Genomic DNA, 15,301 nt, shown 5'->3' with positions numbered 1-15,301 from the left:
GACTGTTGCCTCTGAATAATTTCAGCATCAGATTCAAAAAATGAGATCCATTTTTTCCCCATCACGTCAGGATTTTTCACAATTTCACATTCAAAATTCTCATATTCGCCATTACATCACATTTATTACACAGCGCAACAAAATTCATTTATTCAACGAAAATTTCGGCTGCTTGCAAACCAAAAGGTGATTCTGGAAGTATTTTGAATGCTGATCACGGAAATGGCATCCATTTTCCCCCATCACGTAAGGAGTTTTCACAATTCCACAATAAATGTGTAGTTCCGTCATTATTTCCTCAATAGATGGCGGCTCTGTTTTGATGAATATTGATGTGATTAAATAGACAAAGGGCGTCGCAATGCGCTGCGCTAACCCCCCCGAATGCTCAGATAAGTTAATCGGGACTGGGCGTACAGTTTAATGTGGGTCAGAAGCACTGTGCCATGTGCCTCCACCGGAGATCGAAACTGTGTCCTCTTGATTATGTTATCACTTTACCATAGGACTGGACTGCAAGATATCTCTCTATTTGTGCGTGTGTGCACAGATTTCTGGAAATGAACATGCCCCAAATTTGCAACACTGCTGCAACACTACAATACACGCATATAGCCCAGCTCGCATATGCGAGAGTCTCTTTACACCACCCCACACCACGGAGTGTGGCGAACTGGTCACCAAGAATCCGGTATAAATCTTCGTGATCCGCTCGACCTCTTAAAACAGACGTTTTATGGCCCTGGACGTGCTGTCAAAGCATTATGCAAGTCGCTCACGTAGACCGGGGCAAGCGAGCGAGTGGTTGTCCTTTTCCTGTCTGAGTCGAAACACGCTTCGCTCGCGTTTCCAAAAACCAGTTCCCGGTTTCCGAGTTCTCGTCCGGCCGCTTCCCCGTGATTTCATTCATGAACCTTGCTTCTTTGTCGCACAATGTCAAGGAAATCGTAGTAAAAGCGACCTTGATTTAGGCGAGAATCTCGCATTCTAAATTAAGAAGAGTAAGACTGGACCTTTTTTTCGGTATTGAAATGAAACAATACGCAACTTGGATCGAATTTAAATTGTGCGAGAAAGAAGGTTCCTGTCCTGTTACGAAACCCAATAGAACCTATTAGAATTTATAGATTCCTGGATCATTAACATCCCTGTACAGACGTCTGTACAGGGATGTCCGCAGAGGGGATAACGGCACTGACAACATTTTGGGGAAGGGTATTTTGCCTAAAAATGATATGAAATTCAACACGGATGTATTTTTCTAAAATGTGTTCAAAATGTTGTCACCATGCTGCAACATGTGCGCTGGGAGGGGGGGAGGAGGAATCATAATATATTTTTTTAGTAATTCACTTTTTCTAGTAGGTGTACCATATTTAATCCGTTAACTTTATTGCTACTCCCAAGCTCACCCCCCCCCCTTCCTATGTAGTTTGATTTCTATTTGTCTGTCTCTACTTTTCTTGCTCTACTTTAACACCCGTTTTCTCTTTATCTCTTCGTCTATTGTTCTCACAGTTTCTCGCTCTATATCTCTCTTTCTCTTCATTTCTCTCGAACTTTTTTCTCTCTCGTCCTTTTACTCATACAGGTCAGATTCGTGTCATTTGTGGGCACTTACGTGCAATGTTTAGCTTTGAACATCTTTAGGGTTAAAGTTACACGAAAGTGAAGCATACCATCGTGTTTCTCTTCATTTTAACCTATTTTCTTTTTCTTTATAGGAAAACTTGATCAAATGGAGGAGGGTATAAATCCCACCGACTCCCACGTGGAAACGCCACTGCAGAAAGGAGTAAGTAGGATAGTTTATATTTGGAGGGTGATTTCATATTTACCGTGCTCCCGATTATTATTTGGAAAAGAATAAGGATCTTCCCCGCGCTAATTTCACAGGAAGATCTACAACAGCCGTCACGAAATTAGACGTCTGGCGCTGTTGCCACATATGGGAAAGAGATGGCGCGCGAGGAACAGGAATCGCTGGTTCCCGGACACGATGTCGCAACGTTCACCGTGCAGCGTTGCCAGTCGAAGCGTCAACGATCTCTTCAATGCGAACATTTTCGTGCTTTTCCGAAAAAAAAAACTCCAGCTGTGAGATGTGGCAACAGCGCAATTTATACCATAATAGCGTGTCCCAGAGTATATTATCAGTGTTGAAACAATTATTCACTGCGTCCGCCAGAATTTTAGATTGTAAAATTGGCTTCGTGCTTCATTTTCATTCATTAACTATTGAGTAAATTTAGGAGTGCATATTATCGATTCCAACCATTGTTTTCGTGAACGTGTACATTTAGGCGTATTTGGTACATTATGCCTTTTTTATTTGTTAGACTCGAATGTATTGTTTGGATTTACATTAATTCAACTTCGAGTAACTGGAATTTGCCAGTGTGTGAACTTTTTCAGTTTGCGAGAAAATGGTGGTTTTTTGTATTTTTGTTAATAACGTCGCTTTTCTACCACTTTTGGTTAATCTCAAACCTGAAGATGAAGGGTGATAGGATGAAATTGGTGCAAGGGCAATAACACATACAGATCGTCAGGACCTGGAGGATTGTGTGTGAGCCCAGACAGCAGGGCCTCGTTAATCTGCAACAATGCAGTAGAAGAAAGGTTAAATAAAGTGTACTTTCAAACATATTAAAAGAAATAGAGTATAAAGTAAATAATAACTCGTGGCGCAACTGCCCTTGAGGGCCAAGGCTTACCTTGCCGGCCTCACTCACACCAGAAGTGGTTGATCATCCAACCAGTTATGGGGTGACGTGTGGTCAGCACGATGAACCCCCTCTAATGCACGGTTGTTAAAGGTCCAGGAACCCATTAATTCTAATGGGTTCTATTGGGTTCCGCTGCAGGACCGGGACCTTTTTTCTTGCACAAAATTTGAATTCGGTCCAAGTTGCGTATTGTTACATTGAAAAAAGGTTCCTGGACCGTATTTTAATTGAGTCGGAAGAAAGTTCCTGGACCGAATTTAAATTCAGTCTTAAAAGAGGTTCCTGGACCGTATCTAAATTGAGCCGGTAGAAAGTTCCTGGACCGAATTTACTTTCAGTCTTAGAAAAGGTTTCTGGACCGTATTTAAATTGATCTGGTAAAAAGGTTCCTGGACGGAATTAAAATACATTACAGATAAAAAGATTCTTTATGGTCCATAACCCTTACTGATTTTCTCTCCTGGACCGAATTGAATTTATTTATAATTCCTTGGCCTTTAACAACCCTGCCCTAAAGATACCTGCAAACAACTTATATTTTTATTTTCATCATAAGTTCTGGGTTCGATTCCCGACCTGGGCAAGGGTGCACATTTCTGTTTGATCCTCTATCAGTTTATTCTTATCCTCAGCGTCGCGATCAAAACAAGCTGCGTACAACACGTAGTCGCTGCAAGCCGCAACGCCAGGACTCATGTGCGTGATGTGTAGAGCCATGAAGCATTTGCGACACAATGCAGACGTCACAAGGCATGCGTAGAAATGTGTACGTCTTGCGTAACGCATTGTGGATATGTCCAGCGTCCCGTGCGGCTCGGGGAAAAGCGATAGTAATTCTTGCCTTCTCTCCCAGCGTCTGTCTCGGTTTTTCGTCCGAAGTAAGACAGGAGCGACCGAGGGTCGGAGATTTCGTGTCGTGTCCAAGCGGTCTCGTAAAGCCAAAATACAATCGGTTACGTAAGGAGAGGCCAACACGCTATCGGGAAAGAATGGCACATGGTCTCAGTGACGGATTGCTTTCGTTTTTCCTTAAACCTTTAACTTTGGGCGATTGTAAGGACTAGGGAGAGGAAGTTGATGAAATCTCATCTTTTTTCTGACATCTCTGACACGATGCGCGTTAAATATACAAAATATTACATTTCGTCTAGAACCCAAAAAAGGTAATTTTAAAGTGCATTCTATTGCTTTCTTTGCCAATTTTCAGGTTTTAGGTCATTTCCTCCGATTTTCGGCATATTTCCGTTATTTTTCGCAATATTCAGTGTATTGCGTCATATTTTGTCACTTCTTTCGTTTTGGTATTATTCTTGAGTCTTTTCACCAAGGCGAACATAGGCCTATATATATATATATATATATATATATATATATATATATATATATATATATATATATATATATATATATATATATATATATATATATATATATATATATATATATATATATATATATATATATATATATATATATATATATATATATATATATATATATATATATATATATATATATATATATATATCTCGCAGGATTGCATTTACGAGCTTTTTCATTAGATTGTTTTAAAATTATGCGGTTGTTTCCATTGTAAATCCTCGTTGCATATTTTAATTGAATGTGCATGTGCTATCATTTGGTGCCTTTTTTAAAGCAAGATTGCATTTTGTTTATTTTCCTTTTCATTTCAATTTTTAACCCGAAACTAACAAATTTGATGGTCACTTTCTGCATTTTTTACGTCATTTTTTCCAATTTTTTTAGGACATTCTATGGGTCATATACCTATTTTTATTAGGTCATCAACTTCCGCTCCCTAGTAAGGACAATAGCAGCAGTAACTACGACAAGGAAGCTCGCAGGGTTTTTCTCAGGGGAGAGGGCGGGAAGCAGTGCTTAAAGTGAAGGAAACGTGGAGTGATGCTTTCCCCCCAGTTAAGAGAATTCACATAAAGCAAGCCCAGCACTAGGACAATTTCCATAGGCACTTAATCTGTTGTCGAATTACACATATGAAGTTTTTCTAGATATCTCAGGGAGGGCACTTGCCCCTCCTTCCCCCCTTCTGCGGGCGACCTTTACTACGACGTTCTTTCTCATCACTTTGGTCATCTATTTAGCCTGTCTCCTCTGCGCAATGCATTGTCGCAACAAAAGTCTACCAACAAGTACCGTAACGAGTGGGAAAACTAGGTGAGAAAGTACCACACCACTATACTCCGTCCCGGGAATCTGGGGGCAAAAACGCGCATAACGACAGAGAAGAGGAGAAAGCGAGTTGGCGGAGCGAAGAAGTACGAGCTACGGAAGTAGCTTTTCCCCTCCATGCAATCCCGTTCCCTCGCACTTGTTCTCTCTCGAGTCACTACTTGCGCAGAGACTTACTTTCGTGCGCTCGCTCCAGAAATTCCCGGGACACAGTATAGTTCAAGTCCAACTGGCAAATCCAACAGTAAATCTAGCCTCGTGTGATTGAGCCTTAAGTCTCAATGTCGAGAAGAGGAGGAAAGGCGGGGGGAGGAGTTGCAGACAAGTCTGCATGAAACTGCAAGCCTGCCGATTCTGCAAATTCGCCTGTTTTCATGATTTATGTCAATGACTCCGAGGGCAACATTCCTCCGCTTTGCTGTTTCCGGACAGCGAAGTTGGCGCGCGTCCGGCACGAGGGTGGAACGACACGGCACAGGTTCAGCCACCTCGGGCGTCGGAGTGGCTAGAACTGTCGCTCCGGAAGCATATTTCCGGCAGAATTCACCGAGTTGCACCACGCCAGTTGCAGAGCGCGTCCAGCGTTCTCAGGTTAAAGTTTGCCTTGAGCGCGCATTTATGCACAAATAGGCTAACAGAGAAGAAATCTACGGTTTTAAGCGTGTTCCGAATCTGATTCATTTGATCACAATTTGTATTTTTGTCGCTTCTCTTCCACTTCTGGTTAGTTGCGACGATGCGGATGAACAGTGAGTACACGAAATGTTTTCAAGCGACACTCACAAAGGAACAATCACGCTGAGACTCGAACCAAGAATATTCTGTGTCGTGAAACCGCGACTCTTCTCACCAACAGAGGTTCTGGGTGAACAGGCCCAATGTATTCGTGCTTTCACCAAACTAAATATCATCGATAAACGTAAAGTGGTTGAAAATTGAGTCAAACACACGAGTACTTGCCCGTGCTTATGTTTCATTTTAATTATAAGGGAAAATATAGATGTGATTTTTCTATTAGCTCAAATTACAAGGTTGAATACACGCAGGTGGGACCCATCTAACAATGTCTATGTTGTGGAATTTTCATGTAAAAGTATTGCTTGGGAACCCTCACAATATTCTTACCAATATGAGTTACCTGTGAGACCCTAATCGCATAAAACTGTTAACATTGTAATGCGATACTATTATTCCTTACAAGCCATTTCATGTTGCTCTGGTTATAAAATTTAAGTATCAGCGATATTAATCTTGTGTTACCGACTTATCGGTATCAACTAATACATGTACTCTATACGCATGAGGCGTTGACTAGAGCCACCTGTGGGAAAGTTCCAAACTACTCTCGTGTTACTTAGCATTTTTATGGAATATTTTACACGATCACATTCATAAATTAAAACACGATTGTTCATAAATAAAACTAATATGTTCTTTTCAATTATATTACATAGTGTATAAACAGCTGATCATAATCTGCAATTTATCATGGAAAATAATCCCACCAGTTCCATTTAAAGTCAACTGATATAGGTATTAAGTACGGTATCGATCTAGCTGACATCTGGCGTAGCATTCTGAGCGAGACAACTTTAAACCTGGGGTTTCCTACATCTAGCAATGATTGAATGAATCTATGTATTCAAATATTTTATTCTCTAATGATTGGTAAGAAATTTCTCGCTTTCCAGATAATTATAGCTGTGCGATTGACAGAACTGGTGAAGATTATCTCAAATTGAAGAAAGCGATTGTTTTGTCGTTTTTTTAAACATTTTTGGGGAGCGTGTAATAGCACATTGGCAAACCATTCATTCAGTCAAACATTTCGTTTATTTGAAGGATTTTCAAAACTGATTCCATTAGGATAAGGCTTCAACAAATGAAATAATGCATTTTGTAAGAGATTGAATAGAGGTCATGCCCTGGATGCCCATACTCAGTACGTGCAACTGCTAATTTTTCAGTCTCGTGTCATGTTGCAAATCAGACTCTAAAGTTTGTTAAAGTTGAAGGTCACTGTGTACTCTAATGGGCTAACCCGAACTGGACATGCAGATTAAGGAAGGATCTGAATCATTGCGCATTGTGCCTTAACCGTGAATCGAACACGGAATCTCTTGATTACAAGGCGACAGGATTACCACGACGTTATCGGGAGGCATGGAAAATACCTGTCTTCTTCTCGTCTCGAAGCGGAAATGTCGCGTTTCTTAACGTCATTAATACAAAGTGGGGAAGAAGAAAGAAAAAAATAAGTTTTACATATTGAGTAGGACCTATTGTTAAAATTCTAAATTCTAAATGAGTCCTATTGGGTTTCTCAACAGGACCGGAACGTTTATTCTCGCGCAATTTAAATTCGGTACAAGTTGCGTATTGTTTCATTGAAAGAAGGTCCCTGGAGCATATTTAAATTCCTCCGAAAAAAAAAGGTTCCTGGACCGTATTTAAATTGAACCGGAAAAAGGTTCCTGGACCGAATTGAAATACTTTACGGTTCAGAACCCATTTACGCTTGCTGGTTTTCTCTCCTGGACCGGAATTTAATTTATTTAAAATTCGTAGACCTTTAACAACCTTGCCTTATATAACCTTACATCTACAGAGAAATAAGTTTGATTCAGAAGCAATATTCTTACACTCATTCTAAATTACAATAAGTTCAAAAAATGACAACACTTTTGGTCTGAACTTTACAGTCGAGAGTCTAGAGATGTCTCGTCTGGGTCTCACTACCGTCCCTCCACTACAGACCTTCACGTTGCTTTTTGACCTGCTGTAAAGGTTACGTGGGCAGCAAAATTTGCATCTTTTGCAAAAAAAAACTGGCACGATGAACATTGTACAAACAATCACAGCGAGACAATGGATCTCGTCCCAAGTGCAATCCGGTTACGTGGCACACATTTTAATGCCTGGCACGCATCCTTATGACGCCGCTTTGTGTGCACACGCATCGGGTTACGCAGAATTTGCATCCGAATGCGTCCACAGGGTCCCAGGCTGTTCCCACGGCGAGCAATAAGGAAGATAGTGACATGGAGATTCGCTGGTCGTGTCACTGACTTGGTAAGGTGGTGTTTATGTAAGAGATATGTTTATTGAAGTAAAGTCAGTCTTGCTGGTAAGGACGCCCCATACATTTAAGACTCTCTATCATGACCAGCGCGGAAAACAGAAAAGAGGATTTCCTTCAGTACACTATATCTAGAAAACCATGCATGCATTTGATTCAACTTTGTTGTAAATTGATTATAAAGGATGAATCTTAACAGTGAACTTTTTGATCACTGCTATATTTTAAAAGTTATTTGCTGTCAAATATCTCAATATTTGAAAAGATGCGTAGAGATTTACGCCGGCTTTAGACGAAAGCATTTCCTTTAACATTCTTGCTAGCATAAATGCTATGTAAATGCTTCCAAAAATCTTATAGCAGATAGCACTTTACACGAAAGCATTTCATGGAACATTTCGGTTAAAGCTTGAAATTACATTGTATGATACATACAGCACGATAGGCACATCGAGTTACAACATATATGGCGAGTGGGCGGTGTTTACAATTGAAAAAAACTAAAATATTCTTCCATACGTGTACAGTAAACGTTGTAAAGTATGTCTTTTATCAGCGCCATTCTTCTCTACCTAAAACCATTTCATACGAAGCGTAATTCCTCTCGGTTGAATAATTATCGTGTTTTAAAAATGTGAAGTGATACATTGTTTACATCTCACGCGGCCGCCATTACAACTGCACTCGTGACCTAGAGGTCGCTTCTGATTGGTTACGCTACGAAAAATGCTACGGATTGAGCCTAAAACTAACTAACTCACTCTCTAGCCTTCTTAAACCCGCAGGTTCATGGCTGCAGCAACACAGGCCTTCCATCTTTCCCAATCTTGAGCAAGATCTATATACTCTTTTCCATCCCTACCGATTTCCTTTAGGTCCATCTCAACGTTGTCCCTCCATCTTCGTCTTGGCCTTCCTACAGGTCTTGATACAGGAAAGTTTACTGATGAAAGAAAGATTACCATTTAAACTGTCAAATAGATTTGATGTTTTGCAGGATTTAAATGATGATGAAAATATAAATGAAACAGACGTAAATAAGAATTGGGAGGACATACGTAATGCAATAGAATCAGCAGCTAAAGAAAGTATAGGATACCATAAACCGAGAAAAAGTAAGCCATGGTTTGATAATGAATGTCATAATCTAATAGAAATAAGAAATCAGGCTAGACTTAGGTGGTTAAATAACTCTGATGATACAAATCTAAACAATTATAATAGAATAAACCGAGAAGTTAACCGCACGTTTAGAAGTAAAAAAAGAGATTACTTGAAAAGCAAAATTAACGAAAGTGAAACAAAGCGCAAAAATAAAAATATCAGAGACTTGTATAAAGGTGTAAATGAGTTTAGAAAGGGGTGGCAACCTAAAGTAAACTTGATAAAAGATAAAGACGGTGATTTTTTAGCTGACCCAAGCGATATACTAAATACCGTAGATGGAAGAACTACTTTAATGACCTTTTAAATGTCCATGTAGGAGATAAATCAGAAGTAAATGAAGTACACACAGCAGAACCTTTAGTTCCAGAACCTAACTCGACTGAAGTTAAAGATGCTATTAAAAGGCTAAAGAATAACAAAATTAAATATGGTGGAAATTCATTAATATGTCAAATTCATAAATTAATTTGTTTAATATGGAATAAAGAAGAAATCCCTCAACAGTGAAAAGAATCCATAATTGTTCCTGTGTTTAAAAAAGGTGATAAAATGAACTGCAATAATTACCGTGGAATTTCTCTACTCTCAACAACATACAAAATATTGTCTAACATTATTTTAACAAGACTAACTCCATATGCTAATGAAATTATAGGTGATTATCAATGTGGATTTAAAGGGAAAAAATTGGTTGTACGCCCCGCGAATATTGTATGCCCCACATAGGACTGGCCTTGGAATTTGCATTTTCTAACATTAACTTCCAACATATTTAACGTCTCTTGGCGTTGACTGTGAGAAGAGTTGAAACTAAAGTTCAAATCACCAACCCTGAGACCTTCTGTAAACAAAACCACGTGCACGCAGAAAGCATTGCAAACTCATAGAAGTAAAATAATCTACACGAAAATCCAACGTTGTTACAGGATCCATTACGTAAGGTAAAACAACGGCCAATTTGTAGTATGGGATACGCTGCCGCAAATGACGTCTCACTTTAAACCCAATGCCCTTTCTTTTGTATTTATTGCTTCACCTTTATCGTTAACTCTTTGCACCAGAAATCCATTTCCCATAAATTTGGCTTCTTTCTTGCATGCGAATTGAATATATTTTACATGCATTTTTTTTAGACAAAATGATATAACATGGTAATGTATATTTCTATGGTTTGATATAGATAGGAGTGTATTTGAAATTTGTTTGTAGATTTTATGTAAATTGTATCTTAAGTAAATAAAATATATAATGGTCATAAACAGCCATATGCAATCCTGTAAGTCCAATAAATATATTGATGATGATGATCAAACAAGACAAAGAAAGTTCTTAAATTTATTGCGGTTGGAAACTTTGACAAGCATCCTAATAACGATTTTTGTTCCGCCAAATATAGTGCACTTCGTAAAATAACTTGGTGACATGGCAAGGCAAGATAAGTGTGAACATTTTGTAGGAATATGCATTGTAACTTTCAATGAGCTTAGAGATTTGTGTACATAATGATATTTTATAACATTGGTTATTTTCTAAAAATAATCATGTGAGCAGCAAGGAAGTAGTGCCACTTTCAACATGCCGAGTTCTATGCGTGCGGGAAGGTCTCCGTGTTCAGTGATACATCGAATCGGTGAGACGGTTTCTTTACAGAAGGTCTCAGGGTTGGTGATTTACACTTTAGTGTTGGACGATATCAACTGGACGATATATCGTGTCAGCGATGTATTGCCACGGTATTTGGCAGTGCTGGCGATATATTGTCACGATATTTTAGCGATATATTGTCACGATATTTTAGCGATATATTGCCACGATATTTGGCAGTGCTGACGATATATTGTCACGATATTTTAGCGATATATATCGTGTCAGCGATATATTGCCCGATATTTGGCAGTGCTGACGATATATTGTCACGATATTTTAGCGATATATATCGTGTCAGCGATATATTGTCACGATATTTGGCGATATATATCGAAGATACGATATATCACCAATATCACGATACGGAAAAAAATATCGTATCGTCTCTGACGATATTTTCTTGATGATATATATATCGCGATATCAAATTTCCGATATCGTCCATCCCTAATTGAAACGCACACCAGAACACCATCAAACGTGATAGGCAGCCGACGGCGTGAGTTAGACAGGACATAATTGCAGCGGATCTTGGTGATCCAAGGGTTCCGGATAGAGCAGGAACAGCCCACCAGAGTCAATGACCAGCTGATGCGGCGATTTCTCAGGTTCGTTTCCTCTTCACGAATCACATCCACCAATTTTTCTGCTTTAGCGTCCACCATGCTTCCTCGGTCGACCGTCATTGTTTGACAGGCCGTGCCATTAGACGGCTTACAGATCCGCAAAAGCCTATATTGTTGTCATATGTATGCACCATGATCGTAGGCAGGATAAATTTCGGAGGGGAGGGGGGGGGTCGCCGGAAATTTTAGAAGAATTTTTAAATAAGAAAAATAATAACAATAATAATGAATATTATTATACAATAGTAATTAAAATATCAAAAACTAAAATTTCCATTTATTATTATTGCTGTTATATTCTTGAAGATTTTTCTACTCGATCCAGCACAATTGTATTCCATTGTCTTTTCATACAAGCAGTGTACTGAAATGCATAGTTATTCTATGTTGTTATTAACTTTTAGATTCCTAGTTTAAAAAAAAGCTTTCGAAGTTAGATGGAAATTTTAGCCTTTCACATAAAACTAAAAATTTGGAATTTTCAAAAATGTGGAACCATTTATTCTTTCGATTAAATGGTAATTATGAAAAACTGGCTTCTGTATTGCACACACACTAAATGTATCCATCTAATGCAGTTTTTATTTTGTTTATTCTGTTAGAATAGTGGTCGGCGGTGGCTGCGATTCCGTGAATAAAAACCTGTTCGCACTAGTTTAAGGAATTCCAAATGTTTGGAAATTCTACCTCGATCGTTTCAACATTGTCTCCATGTCGTATTTTTGTGAAGGTTTGAATATATTTTTGAAAATGGGTTACTGATTTTGGTTTCTGAACTTTTATTATTCCAACATACCAGATATTTCGGGGGGAGGGGTTGAACCCCTAAACCCCCTCTAAATATGGCCATGGTATGCACAGAGAGGAATCTGTACGATGTTATTTGGAACGGAACATATTATATATCGCTGGGTGGTGTTAGGCACGCTTGAACGTTTCATAACCCACCTTATACATGCTTTTCTGAAGTTTTGACACTGATGTTATCCATCGACAATGACGAGCACAAGAATTTCGGTGGTTATATCTTCCTTTCTTTTCATTCAGCCCTATATTTTATCACATTTTTCTCATTCATTGTTCGTGGCGGAGTGGTTATCACAGCGCGCCATGATGCCAGGGGTACCACCTTCGAATCCCACCTAGGCAGGGTGTTCTTTGAGAACGTCTATTTGTAAGAGCAAATTAGTGCGAAAATTACAAAAAAAATGGACTTTCGTGAAAAGTTTTAGGGGGCGTTGAGGAAATTTTGGGGGATTTGCCCAGGATTCGAATCTAGTTCCGGCTGAGTTAAAGAAAGTGGAGAGAAAAGTCACGTTACATTTCAATGTAACATGTAACCACAGTTTAACCGAGGAACATCCTTTACACTTTAATTTTTTCATTGTTCGGTTTTTCCCCAGAAGATGTCAGAACGTCTTACACCTTCAATAATTACGAGATATATCCAGCAAATCAATCATGTCAAGGAACGAGATTAAAACATTTTAAGAAATTGATCAAAGATCATCTATAACAATGGGAAATCATCTTAACTTGTAATCTTTGACATGCGTTGCAATAGATATATCTGACTGTAGATAAAAAGAAAAATCTTGGGACTTGTATATTATATTGGAGTTTGCTACTATAATTGCTGTTTCTAGGGAAAGATAGTCTGTCACGTGACTAGTGGTATGGTCAGAAATTTCGTCCAGTCCAGTCCGTCGAACTTAATCGAAAGTCCAGCTCGATTTTTTTAATTGCCTGTGTTCAGCGGAAGTAAACATGATTGGAAAGCTTCCCATGTTCCAAATACCTTCCAGGCACTACCGAAATGTTCAACAGATGGCACCACCTCTGTGAAACACTTTGCTCACTTGTTCTGTAAATTAGTGTTTAAAAAATGTCATGCTTTTAGTAACAAATATTTACTTTCTTTCTCGTTCACATGAAACAAATTCAAGCGCGATATACGTTTGTGCATTTTAGGACGTGCAGTTAATATAAATTCTAATTTGTCCTTAGTAAAATACTTCAATGTTGAATTGCAACGATATAAGCCGATTTCTGGAGTTTGATCTCTCTTCCAATGAAATGTGAAACTGTGTAATTATTGTTTATACCGTTCATCTACCTTCAGAGTACCAAGATCTTGTCTGACGTGAACTGTACAGTCACGCACATTTCTGGGTTGTAAAGTATCTCATTGAAGCAAATAGGATTTTACGCTGGTCACACCACGTACTCCCAACATGCGTTAATACTCCCCCCTCAAAATTTGCACATAGGTCTTATTTATGATAATTTTAGTATAAAATTTACCTGCACACCCCCAAAGGATCATGTTTATAACCCACAGCGAAAATTTGTAATAAATGCCTCATTGTATTGGTTTGCAAACTACTATAATGTAGTCTTAAACTAAATCAACAGGATTCAGAAGGCTTCTTTACACTTTCAGTTAAAGAAGGGATCATCACTAATCAAAATACAACAGGGAAAAGTTTCGTGATATAATAAAATGAAAGTTAAAATATTACTATTATTGTGTAACAATATCCCTGTTTAAATCGCGTAACAATGTGCAGATTTTGATATTCAGAGTTTTCTGCGAATATATTGCCTACCCAAATCTTTGCAAACCATTGAGTGGTCAATCCACAGCAAAAGGTCTGACACCGCCTTCGCACTACAACCAGAACACTAATTATGATGTCATTGAACCTTGAAACGTACAACAATCAAGAGCGATATTTTCATACCTCAACACTGTTTCCATTCTCAAAAACATAAGCACTAGACTTTCATACGGACAAAAACACACAGCAATCCTCATGTACGTGACATTTCCAGAAACGAAACACTGCACCATGGCAGAAAGTTTTGTACTCACTTGTGAAAACGATCCATCGTCATCTTGTAGTAGGTTTTATCAACTCCAAGCTAGACAGAAATGTTTTCCAGTCATCCGACAACTGTGGAAGAACACACGGCCATAACTGGAGACTTAATCGAGCACAGGACGCACAAATCAACACGATATTTGCACGCGAAGAAAAACGCACAGCAAAGTTCACCACAACAATGGTCCATACGCACGAATCACCTGACAGATACAACGAAAAACTTGCTCACGTACGGGAACAGAACTTTGGAAAGTGACGCCAGCGCCGACAGGTGGCAAACGTAGCAAGTATTATCAGTGTTACCAATTGCGTTGTAATTTTACTGATTTATCAATCATGCTGTAATAAAATAATGGACGGATGCAAGATTTTGTCTTTCCGCTGTAGGAATAAAGTTAAACAAATATACGAGGAGTATGTGACTTATGAGTAGTGCTATTTGTTGTTCGAGGAATTTTGCGCGTAGGAATGTGTGATAAAGCGCCATACCACTCAACGTTGTTGCTGAATTATATATCAAAAGTCGAGTGCCGATCTCGATGGTGGAGTGGTTAGCACAGCGCGCTACGATGCCAGCAGGCACGTAGCGAGGGGAAGGGCTAAGGGGGCTGAGCCCCCGAAATCCTACAAATATGTAATATAAATGTTATTTTTATTGTTAATAATAGAAATAAAGTTATAACCATAGTAAAAACTGCATTACATCGAAAAAAGTTCAGTGTATAATAGAGGAGCCAGGTTATAGTTTTATATTCTATCATTTAATCCGAATAATAAATGAATACACAGCTTCCAAAACTTACAGTTTTGTTTGTGAGAAGTCACAGAATATAAACTTTATGAGTAAAATTTACGACTAACTGTTAGACTTTATTTGAACGATTGTGTAAAGGTTAATAACAAAATACAATAACTATGATTTTCAGTACACTAACTGTACAAAATGTTAAAAAA

General features: G+C 38.6%; 1 protein-coding gene across 1 annotated transcript in view; it reads right to left on the bottom strand.

Moving 5' to 3' along the window:
- Sans (SAM_USH1G_HARP domain-containing protein Sans) overlaps positions 1-14,571 on the bottom strand; it is a 136,941-nt gene extending 122,370 nt beyond the window's left edge. The window contains exon 1 of the mRNA XM_083125519.1: positions 14,335-14,571. Within this exon, the coding sequence (XP_082981645.1) occupies positions 14,335-14,357 (23 nt within the window). The 5' untranslated portion in view covers positions 14,358-14,571. The remainder of the gene's footprint in view (positions 1-14,334) is intronic.
- Positions 14,572-15,301: the final 730 nt, after the last annotated feature.

The sequence above is a fragment of the Lepisma saccharinum genome, chromosome 7 (assembly GCF_977018435.1).
Source record: "Lepisma saccharinum chromosome 7, izLepSacc3.1, whole genome shotgun sequence".
NCBI lineage: Eukaryota > Metazoa > Arthropoda > Insecta > Zygentoma > Lepismatidae > Lepisma > Lepisma saccharinum.
The sequence above is the reverse complement of the archived record's forward strand: the minus strand, read 5'-3'. Positions and strand labels throughout refer to the sequence as shown.